Here is a 22,989-nt window from a genome sequence, read left to right on the forward strand (position 1 = left end):
AATATCCTTAACTGGGAACCCCTTTTGGGCTTTTTGTGTAAAAAGGAAAACACATCTTGGTTTGAACACTGGAAAAATACTGGTTTATGGTAGTTGGATGTTGTCATGAAATGAATGTTTTGAATTTTTTTATGTAACAGACAGGAGAATCAGAAGCCCTTTTTGTTTTATTCTCCCACCCCCTTTTTTTCTTTCTCCCCACCTTTCTCCTGTTGTATCAAAAAAGCTTTAATAATTAAAAAAAATGTATGCAGCATTACCTTTTTCTGGCTCCTATCCATAGGCGCCGACTCCATGGGGCTTGAGGGGACCCGAGCCCCCTCAAAAATTCGTTTGGGGGGGCTCTGCCCCCCCAATAATCTCCGGCGCCCCTTCAGCAGAGCGCCATCGCCGCCCCTCCCCCAGCCCAAAATGCACAGGGTCGGGCTGCATGCCTCCTGCCCTCCCTCCCGAGCAAAAGCTCCACCCAATTTCCTTCGGAGCTGATTAATAGGCGCAGCACGCTCTCCCCTATTCGCTCACGAGGAGGAGGCGCCACTTTATTTGCATATTAATGAGCTTATTTATTATTCATGAGCTTTCCCGGGGGCCCCCCCAATATTTTTTATAAGTTCGCGTCCCTGCTCCTATTGAGGGAACTCCTTGCCACTGGCAGTGTCAGTCACTGTGTGGAAGAAGCTCTCTAGCCAGCAACAGCCAAAAAGGCGAGTGGAAATGTCTGAAGCTCACCAGCTGCCTGCCCAGGCTTCCAGGCCTCCTCCTCTCTGGCTTTGGGGCCTTAACATCCCATGGGGGCTCAAAAAGTAGAGACCTGCAGGACTCCAGCAGCAGCAGCAGCTCCTCCTCTACAGGACTAACATCTGTCTGCCTGAGATGCAGCCTCAAGGAGCGGTTTTTCTCTTCTCCACACAGCAGCACACTTGCTGCCCCCCCTTGCTGCCAGGGCTACAAGGGGAGGAGAGAATTTGGCCCTCAGTGCAGAAGGGCTCATAGAGATGGAAGATCCAACCCCCTGCAGTGCAGGAATCACAGCTGAAGAATCCCTGACAGATGACCATCTGACCTCCATTTAAAAACCGCAAGGGAAGAAGAGTCCACCAGGGAGGGCTCCTCCGCTGCCTGCTGGGGGTCCCCCCCCCCCGCTCCTCCAGCCTTGCCCAGCCCAAGTACTTCTCTGAAGAGGCACGAGGCGCAAGCTGCTCCCTGCAGCTCTCTGTATTCAAAGGGGGCCTTGAAAGAAGGCTGACTCCCCTTGGGGGCTGGTCCCCTCCTCAAAGACCAGAGACAATGAGGACACTGTGGCTTATTTACAAAACAGTTTATTAAAAATAGGAACAGAAACAAACACTTGGAGCAGCCTCAGCTCTGGAGATGGGAATGGGTGCCCGTCGCTGAGCAACCGGCCCCAGCCCTGTTGGGGAGGGGGGGAGGGAGGGGAATCCAGCTCGGGGGGGGCGGTGTCTGGCCAGCTGCTGGCTGCCTCTTGCACCTGCGACATTCATGGCACTGTGCCCACCTGCCCACCCACTTTCTCCAGGGCTCAGGAGGAGGTGCCTCTGCTGCACAACCCAGGGCAAGAAGGGCAGCCAAGCAAGGGCCGCCCAGAGGAGGGTGAGGCTGCCAGAGAAGGGGGTGACTGTGGGGCTGGAAAGCATGTGAGAGAGGGGGAGGGGCAGGGGGAGGAGCCAACCTTACTCTTCTTCCCCCCTCCCTCCCTCCCACCCCCTTAAATAACAAGACAGACATCTCTGTGCTGTGCAAAAAAAAACCTCTGTACAATTCAAGCAAAACAAAACAAAACTCCATGCGTTGAGAGCCGGGGGGAGAGGGAGGCCACTGGCCCCGGGGGGAAAATAATACTGACAAGGCACACAGCCCCCCTTCCCCGCCTTGCCCCCTCCCTCCTGCCCCCCTCCCGATGGTGGCAGCGATTGTCTGCAGGGCTCCTGGCGGCTGCGGCACATGCAGGAGGCACAGCCAAGCTGGTTCTGTGCAGCGGTGGCAGCAGCGGCCTGCGGGGGGAGGGGGCCCTTTGCGGAGGCAGCGCCCGGGCACTGCTGGCATGGGGGCAGCCCTTAGGAGGAGACGGTGACGGCCGCCAGCGCTCCGTTCCGCGAGTAGAAGAACTTGCTGAAGGCCTCTTCAAGTAAACAGCTCAGCCGGCTCTGATCAGCCTGCAAGGGGCAGAGGGAAGGAGAGGCCAGTGAGAGCCCCACTCATGGGCTGAGCCCACCCACCCAGCCTGCCAGTGGGCAGGATCCTACCTCACTGATGAATCCCAGCTGGACCAGTTCGGCCGCCAGCTCCTGGATATTGTCACCTGGGAGAGGGGGAGAAGAGGAGGCAGCGAAAGTCAGGAGGAGGAGGGCTTCCCTTGCCCAGCAATGCCCAGCCAGGAGGGAGGGAGGGCAGAACTTACTGGGCAGCAGGTCACAGCTCAGGTGTCGGTTCAGCTTGTCTTCCAGCCTCAGCAGCAGCGTCAACTGGGCAGAGAGAAGCCAAAGTCAGTCCCTGGCCCCTTCAAGTAGGGCAGCGTGGCAGAAGAGACACCCCCCCCCCCAGCCCAGGTTGGTACATACATGGTGCTTCACCCCTTCCTCGACTGACTCGATGTTGCATTGCATCAGGACCACCTGCGGGAGGCAAGGGGAGGCAGTGAGTGGGGGGTCGGCCCTGGCTGTGCCCGCTGGCCAGGCTCCAGGACCTGCAACTCACCTTGCGGGTTTCCACTTCTGCAGGCTCTGGCGTGGGCGTCTTGACCGATGGGGGCGCAATGGGAGACGTCACCACCTCCTGCTGCGGCTGATGAGGGCGGGGCAGGCCGAAGGCCGTGAGGGGGTAGATGCCGTTCCTAGAGGGGGAGAGGGGTCAGGCTCTGTTCCCCAGGGGGACAGCAAAGTTGCAGGCCTTCCACTTGGTGGAAGAGAAGGGAAGGAGGCAAGGGTCCAGGCTGGTCAGACCAGGAGAGGCTCCCTGGCACACAAGAAGGCGGTGGAAGAAAATTCTCACCTCACATCCTCCAGAAACTTGTCTAGCTCCAGGGCTGGGGACTGGGAGAAGCTGTGCGGTGGGGAAAGCACGGAGTTAGATAAGGGGGGACCTCCATGCTGAATGCAAATTCTCTGGTGTCTGCTCTCCTCCCTGGCCTCTTGGGGAGGGGCCAGAGGGACACCCACTGCTTGCCCTCCCCCTCCCCACATTCCCAGCCCCTCAGAGAAGCCTCACATCATGCGGACGCCCTCGCGGTCAGCATGGTTGATCTCAGCCAACACTGCACTCATGTCCAAGTTCTTGGTCATTTCTTCAAGGGCGTTCTCTGGGATCATGTCTGTCAGGAGGCAAAGGAGTCTTTCAGGAAGGTTGCAGGGGGCTGGGCTAGATGCCCCTTAGGGTCCCCTCCCCACCTACAATTCAAACATCCCCTCGCCCTCTGCAAGGAAGGCAAAGGACACTCCTGGCCTCCTATGAAGGGCGGGTGGTGGGTTAACAGAGGACAGGAAGCGCAGACGGTTCTCGCAGTTGATGGAAGGCAGGAGAGGGGCTGTCCAAGGGCCAATTCTATGACTTGGACTAGAAATGATCTGAGCCATCAAAGGTGGCCAAACTATTCAGCACAAAGGAAGCCCAAGTGGTTTGCAAAGAGCCCCCAAAGGATCTCGCCAAACTGGCTGAAAGAAGTGCAGTGGAAGTCAGAGCGAAGCAAGTGGCCTCTGGGGCAGAAACATCCACACTTCCCAGATGCCCCATGGGATCCGAACTGACAGGGTCTGGCCAATGGGAGAGGCCTTTGGGCTGCAGCGGAAAACACGCTCAGTGAGTGATGGCAGGAAGAAAAACGCCAGGCTTAGTGTGTTATGAGAGCAACTGAAGTTCGAGGCTTTTTCGTATTGCCAACATCCTAGCACCTGTCCATAGAGGCAGGAAAGGGGCGTGGAAAAAGCCAACCAAGATACTGGGAACCTTCTCTAAAAACGGAATGTGAAAATAATTGGGCCTTTTCAGCTTTGGGAAAATGAGGAGGAGGAGGAGGAGCACTAGGAAGAGAAGCAACCAGAGTGGGGTGAGGGACGAATGGATCCTAGGGGAAGCTATTTCCCCTGTGGCAACCCAAGCCCCTTTCTGAAACTGCAGGTTCTGCCAGAAAGTGGTCCAGGGACTTCCTGCCTTCAGAGTGGGGGGCGGGGGCCCCCACCGCTCCCCAAGCAGAACGCGGCACCACAAGATGTGCATCACAGCACCAGCTGAGGGCCAGGCTGGTGCATGGAAGGAGGGGACCCACCCAGGGCCACCTGTCAGAGCAGCTCAAAGGGCCCTCGGGGCTGAGAAAGCCCCAGACCCTGCCCCAAAGAGCTCTCCAGGAGCTGGGAAGGCACGGAGGGCCAAAGGTTCCAGGCCAGACCCAGCAAGGGCCGCTCTGCTCAGTGCTCTTGGCTGCTTCTGCTCTCTGCTTCCGGAGGAAGGGATTAGGCCTCCCTAGCCACTTCCCTGGGCACCCCCCCCTCAGTCTCCACTCACGCTGATGGCCCACAATGCAGTGGGCTGCCAGGAGCTTCAGAGAGGGCACTTCAAAGAGGGCTTGGTGGAAGAGGAGCTCGCGGGCCGTGGGTCGCTTGCTGGGCTGCAGCTCCAGGCACTTTTGGATGAACTCCTGGAAGGAGGGAAAGGAAGGAGAAGGCGTGAAGGCCGAGACTTGTGCCCGTCCCAGGAGGGAGGGAGGGAGGGAGGAGGGGAGGGGCGCCTCACCCGCTGCAAGGGATCCTCCAGCAACTGGATGGCATTGTTGATCGCTTCCTGGGGCACGTAAGAGGATTCGCCATTGCCCTGGATCTCCAGCACCGCCATCTGCAGGGACAGCCGAAGAAGCACAGCTCAGTGGGGGGGGGGGGCTGAGCCCCACAGTTGGCATGCTGCAATCCCGGAGGAACCAAAGGGCTCCACCGGCTGCCATCACACACAACGAGGGAGAGAAAGGGGACTGGCTCTCTCCTTTCCAGATGGGTCTCTCTCTCCTCTGTTCCTGGAGGTTTCAGAGACCAAATGACACCCCCTTCACGACACAAGGAGATGCACTGTGCACTCCTCACCCTGTCGAGATGCCAAACAGGCCACCCCTTCCCCTAAGGATTCGAGGTTGGGAGGGAAGCAGCTATGCCCCCCTACCCTCCCTCTTCACAGCTCTCCTTGCCTCACCTCCAGCGCACACATCCCAAAGGAGTAGATGTCCACCGCGGTCGTCACATGTGCAACTTCTGGAACACAAAACCAGGAATCAGGACCCCCCTGGCTGGCTGGCCATGGCCATTCAGAGCCAGTCAGTCATCGGGCTTGGGAAGTTGGGGGGGCTACCAGTTGTTATTGGCCCATAACCTGTTCAGACTTGGAGCCACCATTTGTAGCTGATACTACGCCCCACTTTGACCAGGGCAAACAGCAGAGTATGCACAGCTCCAGAATCCAGGAGAGTCTTCTATTAGAGTATCAGAGTTTTCCTGTTTTCCAGTCTTTCCCAGAGTTCCCAGTTAAGAAACCTCCTTTCCCACTCAGTTCAGTTTAAAGTGCTTATTGTCTCATGGCACAAGGCAAGCATAAACACCTCAGCTACATGAACCTTTAAGAGAGGCTGGTACATGAGCTAACCTACTAGAATACCATTCTTCTGGTCTTAGAAGGAGACCTTGTGAAGATACAAGAGAAATCCACTTGCACTTGACCCTGAACCACACAGCATGTAACCTGCAGCTACTCCACCAACACCTCGCACTGAGCAAAAGCTCTCCTCAGGGAAGAGCTCACACTCCTGGCAACGCTCCTGAATGCAACCTCAGCTTTATAGCCGCCTCTGCCCATACACGTTCCTCAGAGCAGCATTTCTCCACCGTGGGTCTCCAGCTCTTGTTGGACTACAACTCCCATTGTCCCTAGTTAGCAGGACCAGTGGTCAGGGATGATGGGAGTTGTAGTCCAACAACATGGCTGAAAAGCACTGCCTTAGAGAAAGGAAGGGTGGATGAGTCATGCTCTGGGCATTTAGCCTTGGACTGGTATCTAAGCCACCCAGTGTAGCTGGTGTGCAAACTCTGAACAGAAACTAAACATGGAGGGGGGGGGGCCTCAAGACATGGAAACTTGGTGTAATTTGGAAAATTACACCAACCCTGATGAGCCACTTCAGCCCTCCCTCCTCACCCCCAATGAACTGCTGCTCTCCCGCCTTTCTTACCGCCATACTCCGGGGCAAAGAAGTGCAGGTTCTTCTGCTCCTCGCGACACGTCTTCACGTGGTTGTTGATGGTGTCTGGGGCCACTGGAAGAGGGGGGGAAACAGCAAGGAATCAGGGGCTGAGCCGCCTCCTCCCTCCCAAATTGCTCTCATGGGGCGGGCAGAGGGCATTCAGGCACAGCTGCTGCCCCCCAGTCCAGTCCCAGCGCAAGACAAGGGCAGGCGCAGCTCAGAAGCAAAGGGGGGAGGCAGGCCCACGTGCTCCTCCAGATCTTCCATCTTTCCTGGGTGAGCTCCAAGCCCCAGCAGCCAAAGCAACCCCACCGGGGAAAGCAGATGAGCCCATGGGGAGCCGGGGGGGGGGGGCAAGGCAGCACTGCTGGAGGAAGAAGGCAGAGGAAGTCCTTTCTGCTGCTCCTGGGTCTCCACTGCAGAGAAGCGTCAGCTGAACCAGCACTAAGGCAGGCACAAGGGGCTGCAGAGTAGGGGGGGCCTGAGCAGTAGCAGCAGCAGCTGGTGTTCCACAGACACCCACACTGACCCACCCACAGACACCTGAATGACAGGGAAGGGTACAGACAAGACAGTCCTCACCTCTCTCTCTCTCTCTCTCTCTCTCTCTCTCTCACACACACACACACACACACACACACACACACACACACACAGGCCGGCTCCAGGCCTTTTCCTGAAAGCCCAGCAATGGAGAGGGGGATTCCCACTTGATCAGGTTTGCACCAGCCTCTGTCTCCCCACCAAAGAGAGCTGCCTCCCCTCCACTGCTGCCCCATCCATTCACTCAAGAGGCACCACCCAAGAGCAAAGATCCCAACAGCCCAGTCGCCTTAGAAATGCCAAGGGGAGGGGGCAGTGGCCCTGGGGCCAAGGGTGCCGCAGACCCAGGCCCCAAAGCAGGGATCCACACAGAGGGCAGGACTTGGTGGGCACCCTGAGGGTAGTAGCGATGAGCAGGAGGAGATGGACGCTGGGGCAGAAGCTGCACCAAGCCTCCTCCTCCTCCTCCTCGGCACCCAAAGCCAGACGCAGTACCAGCCACTTTCTAACACAACTGCTGCTGCTGCTGCCTTAGAAGGGAAGATTACACCAGCTATGGCCTGCGGCAAAGCACCCCTAAAATCCAGCTTGTGACCTGGTAGCCTGCACATGAGAAGGAAGCTCAATTTTGGCCTGGAAAGGCAGAGGAAGACTCCATGACAGGAATGCTCAGTTCAGGCAAGCTGGAGCTCCGTGAGCTGCTGCCACCACCTCCTTTGTTGCAAAGCTCTCCCGTCCTCCAAAAGTGCCCCAGACTCCCTTCTGGAAGCAGTAAACCATCATAGGACCACCTCAACGCAACTCAAATGACCAGCCTAGTGGTTTCAATGGCCAGAGGCGCCTGCTAGAAGAGCCCCAAATTTACCCACCCACCCACCCCCCGCAGTTCAGATGTGGTTTTAAAGGTCATTTCCCAGACCCTGAAGCCAAACACATCCTGACTGGCACCCTTCAACGTTTTCTTTGCGCTTGGGTCACTGCCGGGATTCATGTTCTCTGCTTTCCATTTTCAAGACTGACTTGAGCTTAAAATGGTGCTTTTCACCCTAGCAGACAGAATGGACCTTCCCCTCTCAGCCACTGCCCCAGCCTCCCACCTGATGGTTTTGTATATATAATTGTCTTTTACTTAAAACTTCGCTCCAAAGCTCCACAAAAGCACTCCCCAGTCCTGCTGCTTCCCCTGTCCCCCCAGGGACCCCCAAAGCCAAATCTCCCACTCCACTCCTGACCCATGGAACGATATCCTGGCCTCTCCTCCTTGGGTTTCCACCAGGTGTTAGAACTGGTTAGTTTTAATTTCAGCCTCTACACAGGGGGCCAGACATGTACACAAGGGTTTGGACCAGGGGTCTGCAAACTTTTTCAGCAGGGGGCTGGTCCACTGTCCCTCAGACCTTGTGGGGGCCGGACTATATTTGGAGGAGGGGAATGAATGAATTCCTATGCCCCACAAATATCCCAGAGATGCATTTTAAGTAAAAGGACACATTCTACTCATGTAAAAATATGCTGATTCCTGGACCGTCTGCGGGCCGGAGTGTGAAGGCAACTGGGCCGGATCCAGCCCCCAGGCCTTAGTTTGCCTACCCATGGTTTGGACGCTCCCAGTCTCTCAACCAGCAAAAGCTCAGGCACACTTGTCCTGATCAGAATAAATGTAAGGTACCTATATTTTTAATTTCAGAAATATGCCACCAAATATAATTGCATGTGCTAATCCCATCTGTCTGCAGAGTTTCCGTACACAGCAAGCGTATTCTAGTCACAGAAAGGTGTTTTTATCCCTCATGCCAAAAATGGGAAACTTGCTCAAAGGCTTCCCTTCTGCTGGGGAACATGCTTTTCAGGAGCAAAGTCTGGCATTCAAGTTGCAGCACCTGCGGTTGAGGCTCTCAAGCAGGCAAACGAAGCAAGGCGGAGCTGCTGGCATCAGGCAAGAGAGACAAGGCCACGCGGCTCTCGACTGGAAGAGGGCAGCTTCTGTCCTTCCTCTTGCGGAGAACGGCAGGGCCTTCAGCTTCCTGGAGCGCTGGGCTCACTTTTGCCCAGGCAAGCCTTTGCCAACACAGCTGGCAGCTATCTTCCTGCTGCCCACCGTCTTTGGGATCCAGCTCAAAGCATTTCACTTTCTTAAAGCAGTCAAATAAGCTTGGGCTTCCCTTCCCTGAAAGTGTTCTCTCTCTGTGTGTGTGGCAGATGAAGACCCAGCCCCCTACCGCCACCTTGGCTCCTCCGGAAAGTGTCTTCGGGGGAAGGCTGGCCCACCAGGAACCGGGGGGGGGGGGTGTGCATAGCAGGCGCCCCCAGCCCCAAAGAGGTCCCTCCAATGTAGCTGCCATGTCTTTGCCAGACGTAGTGCTTCAAGTGTCCAAATCAAATGCACTGTCCAGTGGTACTCTCAGGAAGCAAGCGGGCTTGGTTTGCAGACTTCCTTCTGCCTCTGGGCAGGGCAAGGCCTTTGACAGACCCTGGAATTTCATTCCCAGCCCATGAAAACCTCGCCAAGAGACACAGCCACGCCTGAGACTCACTGAGCACACTACCCAGACTCACCCACCCCAGAGACGGGGGCCCTGAGAAAAGCTGAGCTCCGCTCCTGCCCCAGGCTCCCTTCCACAGAAGACATGCCCCCTGCATGCAGCCCAAGCAGCGCCAGCGCCCTGGCCACCCTCCTCCTCCTCCTCCTCCTCCTGGCGTTACCTGCCGCCTCTGCGCCACGAGCGCCACCTCTCCTCTCGGCCCTGCTCCCGTCCAGCTTCCACCTGCTCCGCTCCACTGAGCTCGCCTGGACCAAGGTGCCCAAGGATTTCTGGCCTGCCCAAAGCGAAGGGCTCTTTCAGTCCTTGGCCATGCTGGGGGGGGGGAGGACACCCCAGGGCCCCCGTCTCACCGCCTGCAGGGCACAGCTCGTCTTGCACCAGGCATTGGCCTTCTCCGCCAGCCCTGTGTCTTCTCCTTGCTGGCAGTGGAAGCAAGAGAAGGCCCTTCCCAAGGCAGACCTCCCTACCACTAAGGCAGGCAGCTCCCCAAAGGGGGCGGCAGCAGAGCAGCTGCAGGGCCCAAGCACTTCCAAGGCTCCGCCAGGGTCTCCCAAGCACCTCCGGGCCCCTGCGCAGGCGACACCAGGCACACAGCTCCCAAGAGTCAGGCTCCGCCACACGCCTCCGACCCATTGCCAAGCAGCCGGCCACAGGGAGCTGGAGGAGGAGGCAGCAAAGCCACAAGCAAACAGCAAGCAGGACCCCCCCCCCCGGGGCCACGAGCGCAGGAGGAGGAGGCTGCAAGGGCGGCAGCAGCTTCTCCACAGGCACAAGCAGCCCAGGACACATGCAGGAGGCAGCCATGCAGCAGAAAGGCAGCCCCCCCACCCCCCACGAGGAGCCCCAACAGGACTGGGGTGGAGCTACATAGAGCCCAGGTGCCAGCCTTCACCGGGAGGAAAACGAGCGTCATATATGCCAATACACAAAGTGATGCTCTCGTATCTATATCTCTATAGATAGATGCTCCAAAGATCACAGTCACATCACAGAGCAGAGAGATTTGCTCACCATTAGCAAAAATCCTATGAAAGACTGTTGGCAAGAGAGAGAGAAAGAGGCAGCCCATAAAAGCAGGAAGTAAAACCAGACATGGCGGGCGCCGAGAGGTCAGCCCTTCACCTCAGCAGTCACAGCGCCCACGGCCGCAACAACCAGGCAGGGAGAGGCGGTCCTTGCCTACCCAGCCACAGCGGAAGGCGATGGAGGGTGGGGGGCTCCTGGGACAAGGCCCTTCCCTGCTCCTGCCAGGACAGAGCTCAGCCCCCAAGAAGCTGCCCATTGGCCACCCCAGCAGGGCATCCGGAAAAGGCGCTGACCAGGCCAGCACGGCCAGGAGCTGCTTCTGGCTCAGCCACCACCTGGGCCCAGGAGCAGACCAGAGACTCCCTGCCAAGGGAGTGGGGTGGGGAAGGGGAGGGCTTCTCTTGAAGTCCCTCCCCAGGGCACGCGATTTAGTAGTGCAGGATCCTTCCTGCCTTCCTATCTCCCTTGCCCCCAGGTCAGCTCCAAGCACCGCCCCCCCGATTCCCAGTGGGTCATGGGGGAACAGAGGCCTGAAGTCCTCTCCCCAAGGCAGCTCCTCTTCCACAGAGTGCCTGGCGACCCCCAGCCAAGCCAAGCCCAGAGGCCTCTCCAGTCCAGGAGTCCAGCAGCCTCCCCTCTTTTCACTAGCCCCCCTGACCTCCCCCCCCCCAGCTTCAAGGCCTCCTCTGCACACCTCACAGGCAGCCTCAGGTGGGGCTGAGCAGTGGGAACCTCCTGGACAAAACTGCCAGCCACTGGGACTGCAAGAAGCTCCCCACCACCCCTGAATTATCAATGGGGCTGGGAGTGGAGATGGAGGGAAGAGAAAACAGGCAGGGAAAGAGGCAGAAAAGGGCTCTGGGTTTTTCCAAAGATTTTTTTGACTTGGGGGGTGGGGTGGGAATCTTAACAGATTTTGGGGGGAGGCATGAAGGGAGAGAGAAATGTCTCTGAAGAAGGTGCACGCGGAGGACAGAGGGGGGATCCTAAGGTCAGGGGTCAGGTGCTGGGACCACAACCAAGCCTACATCCACTTGCTCCCAGACTTAGGGGAGGAGGTGGCGAAGCCAAGCAGAGCCTCCCAAGCAGCACTGCAGGCCCTGAAGCTCTTCCCAGCCCAAGGGAAGGGAAAATGGCGGGACAAAGTACTGGCCCACCTCCTGATTTCCTCCCCAGCTTCAGCTGACCAAACCCATAAGACAACCACCCGTTCAATTCCCCACTAAGTACAAAAATGGCTCATCAAGAGGTTGTGGGGAAGTGGCAGCCAGGAAGCCAAAGGTGGCGAGGGGCAGGCGGGGGAGGCTCTCCCTCTGCTGTCTGTGCCCAGCCCAGCGTGCCAATGCCCAGGTGCAGGTGGGACCCAAAGGAGCCACCCAGTTCCGTGGGGACTGAAGCAGGACCAGTTGAGGATGGGGCAGGCGGAGGCCTCCGAGTTTGCTGCAGGGCCAGATCCACACAACAGATGCCAGTCACACCACAGCCGCGCTTTCTTCTCTTCCCTCTTCTCAAATGAGCCTCAGAGGGGAGAGCCAAGGGAATTTGCTGGCCTCCCACACCAGCTACTAAGATCCCGACAGGCAGGCGCAAATGGTGCCGTGGAGCTTTCCTAAATCACAGCACTTGCTGCCCCTTGCCATGTCCCGGAGAGCAAGAGAGTTTGAAAGAGCAGGTGCTTCACCCCCTGGACTCAGCTGCTTCAGGAACACCAGTGAGATAAGCTCCACCAGAGATGTCAAGCAGAAGCGGCGTTGGTCCCCGTGTGGAGGCAGGCTAGAAGCTTGCCATGATCCGGAGCCACAGGGCAGGTGGCAGCATCTTGGCCCAACTGCAGAGACCCCTCTCTTGTGCCCGGGGGGATTCTGAGCATTGTGCAAGGTTGCCAGCCGCCACCGCCCTGGAGTTCCCCAATCCCAAGCGTGGCTCTTCTAGCCTGAGTGAGTTCCCTGTCCCAGCACCTCAGGGGCCTCATCCATGCTCTCTCTCACCCACATAGCATGCCAGGAAAGGCTCTTCTCTTGGAAGCAGTGAGGGTTTCTTCCACTAGAGATGGCCAGAAGATGTCACTGGTCCACAGCTCCTTATGGCTGGTCTGGTCTGGATGAAATATCGTAGACCCAAACTTGTACAATGCAAATAAGAGGGTGGTACTATTGTGAGCTCTTTGCCCTGTAGTGGTCTTTGCAATTCTTGAAAACTGGAACACACATTATTTTCTTGAAAGGGGGGGGGGAGAACCTCTGCTCAAAATTTGGCCAAGACTCCAGAAGGTTCTGAAGTCTGTTCTACGCTGGGGCAGAATCCTGAGACGAGTGGCTCCAAGCGATGGCCCTGCAGGCGCAGCAGCAGCAGCAGCAGCAGGGAAGACTGGGCACACCTTGGCATCCCCACAAAACTCTCTGCCCACCACTCAGCCAAAGGCATCCCAAGCGCAGAGCAAGCAGGCCAGTCAATCTTGCAGTTTGCGTCAGAAGAGTCTCTGTTCCACCAGGAGGGCTGGTCTTCCTCAGCCTTGGCAAAAGCATCACTGGGGGCAGGTCTCTGGACCCTTCCCTGCCTCGCAACATATGGAACTCACTGTGACAAGGGTAGGGACATGAGTCTAGGTGGAACGCTCACAGGGCTGTTGTGAGGAGGAAAGGGGAAACCAGGGAGGCCACCTTTGTTCATTTTAGAAAGGTCTATGCTGCTCTTCAACAAAAATTCCCAGGGCCGTTTACAGAAAAGGGTGATGCAAAACTCCATTGGGAAAAACCCCAACCACCCTGAACCCCTTTTTTCAGGGGGGGGGGCAGGAAAAGGCAAAGTCACAGGGTGGTGGTGGGACAGGCCCTTCAAAGTCCAGAAGAGAATCTCCAGCCTCAGAGGCAGTTTACCAGACAAGGCCTCTGCACTCAGCCGGGTGACATTTTGGCTGCCCCTGAACTGCAGGCACCTTTGAAGGGCTTTGTTCTCAAAGGAGTTTTAGGACTTGAAACCACAGAGGCCAGCAGTCCATTGCCATGCACCACACACACACACACACACACACACACACCCCAACACTTGCATCCCTTGGCAGCTCTACACTGTGATGGGTTTCCTACCCATTTAACTGCCACAGGTCTCTCCTAGTGCCCAGGAAATTGCAGTCCCAGCCCTTGTCTTCTGCCAGGAAAGCCAACCTAACTGCCCTTGGCAACAAGAGAGTTCTGGCTAGTCTGTCCCAGGAGCTCTCAAGAGAATCCAGAGATTTCCCAGAAGTGGGAGAGCCCCAGAAAAAGCCCAGGGGGAGCTCTCCCATTTCCTCCTCAGAGCTCTCGGGGGCTGGGGATGCCCAAAAGACAGCTGGGCAAAGCACTCCAGCTGCCCTTCCCTTTCCTCAAAGCCCCGGCTGCCTGGCTAACCGGCTGGCAGGGAAGCAGCAAGAAGAGGAAGGAGGGACCAAAGGCCACCTGGAAGCAGTTTCCTGCCCCATGCCCTGGAGGGACGCAGGCAGCCATGGTCTGGGCAGCCTGTCCAGGCACAGAGCGTGGGGTGGGAGGAAGCTGGGGGCTGGGAAGCCTGAGAAGGTGGTGGCAGCAGCAGCGGCAGCAGCAGCAGCAGCAGCACTAGCTGCTCAGGGCCACACGTATCCAGGTGGCAGAGTTCTCCAGGAGGTTTCCAGAAGTCAGCAATGAAGGCTACAGAGAGAGGCACCCGCTGAGGCTCAGAATCCCAGGTGAGCAGGGCAGCAGGAGCCCACCAAGCCCCTGGGCCTTCTGGGGAGCTCCTTCCCTTTCCAGTGACTCTTTAGATCACTGGCTTGTGGCTCCGGAGGAGAGGCTTACCTGACCCGATCTTGATCAGCCCATTGTGCTGGATGAAGATGGTGTCACAAGTCAAGTTTCCGTGAATGATGGGGGGATCGCAGGAGTGAAGGTAACTGGAACGGCAACACAAGGAATGGTGGGCCCAAGAGGCTGGCACCAGCACTCACCGCCCCCAACAAAAGGCCACTTTCACAGGGGCAAAACCAAGGCCTTGTGCCTGAGGCTGCCAGGGACTCCCCAAGAGAGCAACAGCCACCACTCTCCTACCCTCAGTCAGCTTGAGAAGGAGGGGAGGCAGGCAGGCAGGCTGGCAAAGCGGCAAGCCAAGTCCTGCCACAACTGCCAGAGGGAGCCGGAAGCAACCGCTCTCCACCCTGGCCTCGGAAGAACCAAAGGGGGCATGCGCCGCCAGACTCCCAAAGCCTTTGAGGGATTCAAAGCATGTACCTGAGAGCAGACAGGATCTGGGTGCACCAGCGCTTCCAGGCCTAAAGACAGAGAAAAGGAAGAGGCTCTGAGCAACGCCCACAACAGGCAGCTTGACTGCAACAGGCAAATACTTTCCTTATTTCCTTGCTTCCCTCCATGCCGCTCAGAAGGAACAGGCCAGACACTTCCTGGTTCCTCCCCAGCCTCCTGTCCTTCTGGGGCTCTGGGTTGGCCAAAGGAAGCTCAAAGGCAGGACGGCCCCAGCAGGAGGCCTGGGACCCAGGAGCAGAGGGAGGAGGGAGGAGAAAGAAGAGAGGGTCACCTTTTCATTCATGGTTTTGTGATTCTTCTTCGTCTTCTTCAGAAACTGCTTCAGGCTGCCAGAGGACATGTACTCAGTGATGAAGATCACCTGGGAAGGAGAAGGAAGTCACCAACTGCTGCTGCTGCTTCTCCACAAGCCCATCAGGAAGACGTGGGGGGGGGCACCCCACTTACCCTGGCCTTGTTCTCCTTCACATCTGCCCAGTACTTGTGGAACTTCACAATGTTCAGGTGTTCTAGCTGGATCAGGTTGTCAAAGACAGCTTTGACCTTCTCCTGGAGGGACAAAGCAGAGGAATGCCAGACCCCAGCAAGAGGAGAGCCCATTGCTTACCCCAGCCTCACAGCCGTGGAGAGACGGGTGCAGTGCTGGGAGAGAACCCCCAAGGGCTGGACAGGCAGCAGCCACCCCCCCCCCGGAGGCTAGCCAGTCTTCCCACAGGGTTCTGCACTGCTGGGATTTATGCCACTACCTCCCAGGCGTCCTGAGCACGATGCCCACCTACTCCCCATCCTTCCCATCCCAGGCTCACCAACCTCCTGAAGCTTAAAATTCTTGCGCTCCGAGAACTGGACCTCATTCCAAACCACTTCCACCCCTTCTTCTGTGTCCATTGCCAGGTAAGCACTGTCAATCCCAGGAACATTGCGCTGATTCACCTGCATGGAGAGGGGCAAAAATAAAAGCAGTGATTCAGGGAGCTGTGGAGATGAGGAGCTAGTGCCTGCGGAGACCCCCACGCCTGAGTCAGGAAACTCCTGAGGACAGGAGCAGCCCAGAAAGATTTGCTCCAAGACCTCTTCCTGACAAGTCAGTCTTGCTGCTCTGAAAATCACAGCAGAGATTCATGTCACAAAGAGTCAAAAAGCTCTCGTACCCTAAATGATGGTGGCTGAGAAAGTCAGTCCTGGAACCAATTGGAGGGGGTGGTTGCCTGGGCTTTATCCTGAGTGATGCCCAGGATCTGGGGCAAGATCTCAATCTCATTGACATTTATCAATTTCAAGACACGACTAGAAGGTTGCCAAGTCAGCACAAGACAGTTTGAAAGGGGGAAACCTAAAAATGTGGGGATCAGTTAAGAACTGAGACGATGAAGTTTCCCCAAGGTGCTCAGTGGCTATTTAACACCATGATGACAGCTCAGCTAGAATGTAGACCACTGATTAGGAAATGCACCCCCACCAGTCCAGCAGAGAGATTTAATGACAGAGGGTGCCTTCATTCAGAGAACAGAAATCTTGCCCAAAGCAGAACAGAAAGGAGTAAGGACTCTGGAAAAGAAGAAAGTGAATGGCATAATGCTAAAGGGGACCCCTGCATTGCAGGGGGTTGGACTAGATGACCCTTGGGGTCCCTTCCAACGCTACAGTTCTGTGATTCTACGAAAACCATGGTTGACTAAATATCCAAACCAAGATAATCAAGGGTCTGGAAACCAAGCCTTATGAGGAATGGTGGAGGGAACTGGGTATGTTTACCTTGGAAAAGAGGAGACTGAGAGGAGATACAAAAGCCATATTCAAGCCATATTCTGAAGGGCTGCCCCATGGAAGAGGGAAGGAGCTTGTTTTCTCCTGCTCTGGAGGGAAGGACTTGAACCAGTGGAGTCAAGTTTCAAGAAAGGAGATGCCAACTCAACGCCAGGAAGAGCTTTCTGACAGAAGAGATGGGTCTTGTGCTTGCAGGGTTCCCATCGGAGGGGGGTTGTTCTTTTATTTTATTTTTATTACTTTATTTCATTTCATTTCATTTCATTATTTATATGCCACTCATCTGACTGGGTTGCCCTAGCCACTCTGGCCGGCTCTCAAGAGAATATTAAAAACACAATAAAACATCAAACAGTAAAAGCTTCCCTGACATGTTCTGACACTAGGGTACAGGAAAAGACTTTTGGTACTCTTCACAACATGCTTGGAATTTCACCACCATGAGCAATTATGGGTCATTTATGGAGACTGCCTCCCTCATCACTGACTCTCTGGAGGAAAGTAAAAACATTCCTGCTTCCCCAAGCATTTGATGGCTGAAATGCTCTTCCTGAAATCCCTGTTGGGGGGGGGGAATGCTTTTCATTGTTTTAAATTAAATTAAATTAAATGATATTGCTATTGATGTGTTTGCCACCCTGGGCACCTTTGAGAGAAAGAATGGGATGTAAGTTGAATTGATGCCGATGCTGATGATAAAATAATGGCAAAAACCTGGAAAATTCAGAATAATTTTAAACAGTACTGAGCCCAATGCAGATCCCTGGGGACCACAAAGCCTGCCATGCCTCAATTAGCCATAACTCTGATAACAACCCCCCCCTCCCATGGGTCCCCCCCCCCGGTTGTGATGGCATGATGCCAGAGGTTTTGTTTCCCTGCAACACTTAAAAAAACACAAAAAACTACCAAGTTACGATCCTATGATAACAAAAAGTTTGTGGGCACTTGTTCCCCTAGAGGGTTGGGCCAATATGGCCCTCCAGCCAAAAAAGGTAGATCTACATGTTTGAAGAGAAACAAATCCAGAAGACTGGAAGGCCAGGCTTTGTGGAAGTCATTCCTCTTGTTCTTCTGGCCTGAACAATTCACACTGCAAGAATTTCCCCCAGCTCTGCCAGGACAGATGCTTGGCTGAAAGGTCTACAGTGCCCATGGATCCCTTGAAAGGTGGGCTTCCCTCTGGTGGGTCTGCCTGCCGTCTCCCCTGTCCCTGTGGCGTGGGAGAAACCGGCCAAAGCAGCAATGCCAAGAGCAAGAGGCCTCAGCCCACCAGGCTGGCCCCTTCCCCAAGCAGGGGAGAGGCAAGGGAGCAAGAATGGGCCAGGATTCCTCCTCCTCTGCAGAAGGCAAGAGCTGCCTCTGGCTGCCAGGGGGCTGGGGGCACCCCAAGGCTTGGCTGGACCCACACCTGGAACAAGCTGCCTGGCTGATGGCTTGCCTAAGACTCCTCCTTCTGTAGCCAGGGTGCAGAAAGGCACCAGGCCCTCTTGCTGCCTCCGCAGCCTGGAGCCTTGCGCAGAGACAGGTTCCCTGGGTGGGCTTTCCCCATCCATCCCCAGAGTGACGCAGAGGCAGGAGAGACACCTCCTTCCTGATGCTGCAGAAGAGGGCAGGAATCTTTCCCCTGGTCCTTCTATTCAGGAGGCCTCTGGGGCCCACGCTGCCTCTTTTTCAGGCCTGCTTCCCTTGCCCCTGCCCAGCCAGCCAGGCTTCCTCCCTGCCCCAGCTTGCAACAGAGATGACGCAGCAGCCTGCCTTGCATCAGGGCCACATTCCTCCCCAGGGCCCAACCCTCTTCTGGGGCACAGCCACTTCCTCCAGTCCTCCCCAGGTCAAGCCACAGTGAGTCAGCCAAAGTGAGTTGACACAGAATAGGAAAGGGCTGGTAGGCAGGCTCCTCGCCATCTGCCCAGAGATGTCTAGCAACACGCCCCCCCCCCAGCCCAGCCAAGGAGGGAGGGGCAAGGGAACAATGAATGAGAGCAGCTGCAAGAAGAGGGAGGGCCAAACTGCCTCCAAGCAAAAAAGGCCCCCAGACTCAGGGCTGCTGGCAGGCAGATCTATTTGGGGAAAGGAAGGGGAGGAGGGCAACCCAAGCCCATGGCCAAGGAAGCTCCCAGGCCACTTTGCACCCCAGAAAGGCTCATCAGACAAGGCTTCCAGGAGAGCCTGGCCAAATTCCTTCCCACCTTGTTCTCCCTCCAAGGCGCCTCTTCTCCGGACACACACACTTCCCCCACCCAGAGGCACGGCCCCTTGGAAGCCAAACAAGGCCTCCTGTGTTGGTCTCCGGCCCTCAAACTGCTCGCCCTGCTCTTCACTTCCAGCTTCGGGACCAACTCTGACAGAGGCCAAAGAGGAGTCAGGCCAGGCTAGCGATGACCAGTCTTTCTGGAGATTCTGATCACATTTTAGTGTAAAAGGCCTGGCCATTTTGAACTGCTCCCTGGGAGGGGAGGCTTTTCCATCAAAGGCTCCAGACCACAAGACAGCCAGGATAGCCCCAGGAATGCCCTGTGCAAAGCGGGCATGTCAGCTGCCCCCCAAGACCAGCAGTCAGTCAGCCTTGGCTGGTCAAACTAGTCACCATCCTGCCACTCTCAGCCTCAGCCAGCCGGCACAAAAAGGTGAACTGTGCGCTCAACCTCCTCCCATCTTCCAAAGGACGATTCAGCCTCTGGGTGAGCAACAAGTCCCTTCCAAGCAAGGGACATCTTCTGGCACCCAGGGGCCTGGGGAGAGGACCCTCTCCTGGAACATGAGCCAAGGAAGCAGGAGGCAGCCGTAGCTTTCAAGCCTTTCAATTCCTGAAAGGGCATGGAAGCCGAGTGTGGCACCACAACCTGAAACGGCAAAGCACCTTTGCACCCACAAGTCAGGGCTCCCAAAGCTTCTAGATGCAGCTGGTGCCATTTCTACCAATGCCTACTAAAGCCATCACCCAAACAGGAGTTTCCGGTATGTTCCGGCATTGCTCTGGTTAGGGAAAGGGCAGCTCACACAGGCAACCTATGGAAATGGGATAAAGTCCCTGAAGACAACAGTGCCATGTTCCTTGAAGAGAGAAGTACTGGGTGGGTGACTGGAATTAAATGCACACACACTGAACACCACCTGGCCGTGCCCAGCTTCAGGGGAAGAGAGAAAAGAGCTCTGTATAAGGTAAAGATAAAGGACCCCTGGGCGGTTAAGTCCAGCCAAAGGCAACCATGGGGTGAGGCACTCATCTCTGCTTTCAGGCCGAGGGAACCGGCCTTTGTCCACAGACAGCTTTCCGGGTCATGTGGCCAGCAGGACCAAACTGCTTCTGGTGCAATGGGACACCATGATGGAAACCAGAGCACACCAAAACGCCGTTTACCTTCCCACTACAGCCGTACCTATTTATTTACTTGCGTGGTGTGCCTTTGAACCGCTAGGTTGGCAGGAGCTGGGACAAAGAGACAGGAGCTCACCCCGTCACACAGATTCCAACTGCCAACCTTCTGATCAGCAAGCCCAAGAGGCCCAGTGGTTTAGACCACAGCTGTGTACAAGGCTGTCTTAGAACATTGCTCAGGAAGTTGAGGGACTGCAGAATATAGCATCAGAATTGTTAAAAGGGATGAAGGATGGAGAATATCACCAGGAGCTACATGCGTACAAATTCTGGTTCTAATCTGAGCACATTTGAAGGTGTTACTTTTAGCTTATAAATGTTCTAAACAGTTTTGAACCGTGACACCTACAGCAGGGCTGGGGAACCTGTGGCCTTCCAGGTGTTGTGGGACGGATGGCAGGAGGTGAGAGTTCCACAGTACCTGCAGAGCAACTCCCCGTCCCTTAACCTGGCCGGCTGGTGCTAAGGGGAGTTGTAGCCCCTAATCTTTCCTACATAAACCTGTCTGACCAGTAAGTTGAGCCTCAGAGCCACCACTTCTCTCGGAATTCTTTTCCCCAGAAAGGATTGCCTGCGGTAGTCTTTATTCTCGCTTTGGTGCCAGGTGAAAACTTGGATTGGCCCAGACCTTGAAATTCTGTTTATTTTAAGCTCTAGCTTGAGTTTCAGCTGGCCAGACCTGCAACTGCTAATTTTTATTGAGCTCTTTTATTCATAAGCAACTCTGATCTAAATCTGCACATAACACTGAGATCGGCATTCAGCTTCTAATACCAAATACTGAATGCTTCCTTATGCGCTTACATTCATAATCTTACGTAAGATTTACTTGTCATGTCACTTGTCCATCTCTACTGTCGTTATATCCCACCTGGGGGAAAAGCCCACAGCCACCTTGAAAGAAAGCAGGAGAGTGCTGAACTGGGTATAAAATAAAGGATGATGCATCAAGAGAGAACAGAGGCTGAAATAGAAGACAGACTCATCTCTAGTGACCCTTTATCTGCAAACAGCCTGACACGCCCTCCCCAAGAAGCAACACAAACATGAAGCAGGCAAGGAACCTTTGACAAAATACGCTTATAAAATTCCAATATTTTGTCACTTGCTGAAAATATTGATTTGGTAGTTATAATTTTTATGGAGTTTGAATTATTTCATCCTACACTGCTATGATATGATTATGAACTGGTGGTTTATAAACATTCTTACAAATCAACCAATATTATCAGAGCTGGAATGGACCCTGAAGGCCACCTTGCGCAACCCCTGCTCACTGCATCCCTGATGGATGGTGGTCCAGATGCCTCCAGCCCCCCCACCCCCCCACGGCACCTCTGTTCCACTGCCAAGCAGCTCCTCCACTTGGGAACTTTTCTACTAATGTTGAAATAAAAATCTGTTTCCCTCCTGCAATTCCCATGCATTGCTTCTTGTCCTGCCCTCCAGAGCAACAGAGCAGGTGTCTGCCCCATCTTCTGCCTAACAGAAGATCGCCATACGCAGCTCTTTCCACTGCCCCCCCCCCCCGGTAATTTCCGTAACACCACCAACTATGTTCTGCCTCCCCCCCCTCAGGTCCTGCTTGTGGGCTTCCCACTGGGGCATCTGTCTGGCCCTTGGGGGGGGGGCAGGTGCTGGACTGGATGAGCTGCTGGTTTCTTCCAGGTCCTTTTATGACACCTAGATCCTCTCTATGTTCAGCAGTAAATTTCATAAATCACTCAGGAGCCATCCAAGCATTAAATGGTATATAAATCAATAATAATACCATCCTTTCTTTGTGCTACAAACACAGATGCCCGACTCTGAGAATCACAGAGCAGAGTCCTACCTTGCAGGAAACTGCTCTGCCCCCCTGCAAGTCCACAACTACTGAAAACCTGGGAAGCAAGGAGGCCCAGGGGCAAAGAAGAAGAGAATCGTGGAGTTGGAAGGGACCCTGAGGGTCATCTAGTCCAGCCCCCCCCATCTCAACTCAAACACCCCCGACAGCTGGCCATCCAAGCTCTGCTTAAAAGCCTCCCAGGAAGGAGAGTCCGCTGCCCTGTCAAAGAGCCCCAGCTGGTGGGCCAGGAGCGGGGCTCCAGCTCAGCTCCCGAGATCTCCAGGGAGGGCTGGGAAAGATCCCCGTCCCTGAAGCTTCCGGGAGCCCGGGCAGGCCCGCCGGCTGCGCCTCCCGGGGCGGCTCCCGGGGTGGCTCCCCGACAGGGCCAGGGCAGCAGCCTCGGTGGGGCGCCCAGGGGCCGCCTCTTCCTCCCGGGGCCTTTCCGGAGCCGCGCTGGGGAGGCTCCCGGGGCTCAGCTCCCACCTCCTCGCGGCGCTTCTGCCACCTCCCGCACGGCGACTCCTCCAGGATCTCCGACTCGTCCTCGCTCTCCTCCTCCTCTTCCTCCTCCTGCGCCGAGGCCGCCGCCAGCGGAGGGGACAGCGAGGTCATCCCGGGCCCCGCCGCTCCAGACGCCGCCGCCGCCGCCTCGGCCTTCGGGTCGGAGCCGCCTCCTCCGCCTCCGCCTCCGCTGTTGTGTCCGGCCTGCTTGGCTTCGCCTTCGGACATCGCCGGGAACCGAGAGGGGCGACCTGCACCGGGCGGGAGGGAGGGCAATGAGGCGCCGGAGGGGCGGGGGGGCGAGGCCTGGCGGGCGGGCGGGGCCTGGGCCACCGGGGAAGGGCGGGGCGGGACTGGGGGGGCGCCCCCTCCCGGGCCTGACCCCCCTCCCCCCCCGGGGCCACTCACCGGGCGCGGGCCGGGAATGAGGCGCCGGAGGGGCGGGGCGAGGCCTGGCGGGCGGGCGGGGCCTGGGCCACCGGGGAAGGGCGGGGCGGGACTGGGGGGGCGCCCCCTCCCGGGCCTGACCCCCCTCCCCCCCCCCGGGCCACTCACCGGGCGCGGGCCGGGCTCCAGCTCGCGAGGGCCAACGGGCAGCAGAGGGAGCCGCGCGCCGCCTCACGCGCTGCGGAGGGAGCGAGGCCAGCCGAGGCGGGCCGGGACCCGACGCCGACCAATGAACGGGCGAGCCGAGCCGCGGAGCGCCTTCGGATTGGCCGCGGGACTGGCTCCGCCTGGCGCCTCTCGGGCTGCGACGTCGACGCGGACGGGGAGCGGAGTGCGCGTGCGCCCGCAGGAGAGGGCGGGGCAGGGAGCTCGCCGGCCGGGCGGCGGCGCGCGTGCGCAGTGCGGACTCTCCGGGAAGCGCGCCCGGCCCCTCGGCTTCCCCGGGAGGC

At 56.7% G+C, this 22,989-nt stretch overlaps 1 protein-coding gene across 4 annotated transcripts; it reads right to left on the reverse strand.

The window, feature by feature from the left end:
* Window positions 1–1,303: 1,303 nt before the first annotated feature.
* On the reverse strand, window positions 1,304–22,812 carry NRBP1 (nuclear receptor binding protein 1). 4 transcript variants are annotated; one of them, XM_081186960.1, is made up of 19 exons: window positions 22,649–22,812; window positions 22,076–22,344; window positions 15,426–15,548; window positions 15,063–15,164; window positions 14,887–14,976; window positions 14,583–14,623; window positions 14,154–14,248; window positions 9,479–9,592; window positions 6,221–6,304; window positions 5,191–5,249; window positions 4,744–4,842; window positions 4,516–4,648; window positions 3,226–3,328; window positions 3,010–3,060; window positions 2,716–2,851; window positions 2,580–2,633; window positions 2,420–2,483; window positions 2,265–2,320; window positions 1,304–2,174 (listed from the first exon to the last, which is right to left on the reverse strand). In XM_081186960.1, exons 2-19 carry the CDS (start codon window positions 22,319–22,321, stop codon window positions 2,076–2,078), a joined length of 1,749 nt encoding a protein of 582 aa, XP_081043086.1. In that variant the 5' UTR covers window positions 22,322–22,344; window positions 22,649–22,812; the 3' UTR covers window positions 1,304–2,075. The 4 variants fall into 4 exon arrangements, with proteins under 4 accessions (XP_081043086.1, XP_081043088.1, XP_081043087.1 ...); XM_081186962.1 differs by lacking the exon at window positions 9,479–9,592 and adding an exon at window positions 10,330–10,353; XM_081186961.1 differs by lacking the exon at window positions 22,649–22,812 and adding an exon at window positions 22,502–22,508.
* Between the last annotated feature and the right edge of the window lie 177 nt (window positions 22,813–22,989).

Source organism: Podarcis bocagei (genome assembly GCF_964188305.1).
Source record: "Podarcis bocagei genome assembly, chromosome: 3".
Classification (NCBI taxonomy): domain Eukaryota; kingdom Metazoa; phylum Chordata; class Lepidosauria; order Squamata; family Lacertidae; genus Podarcis; species Podarcis bocagei.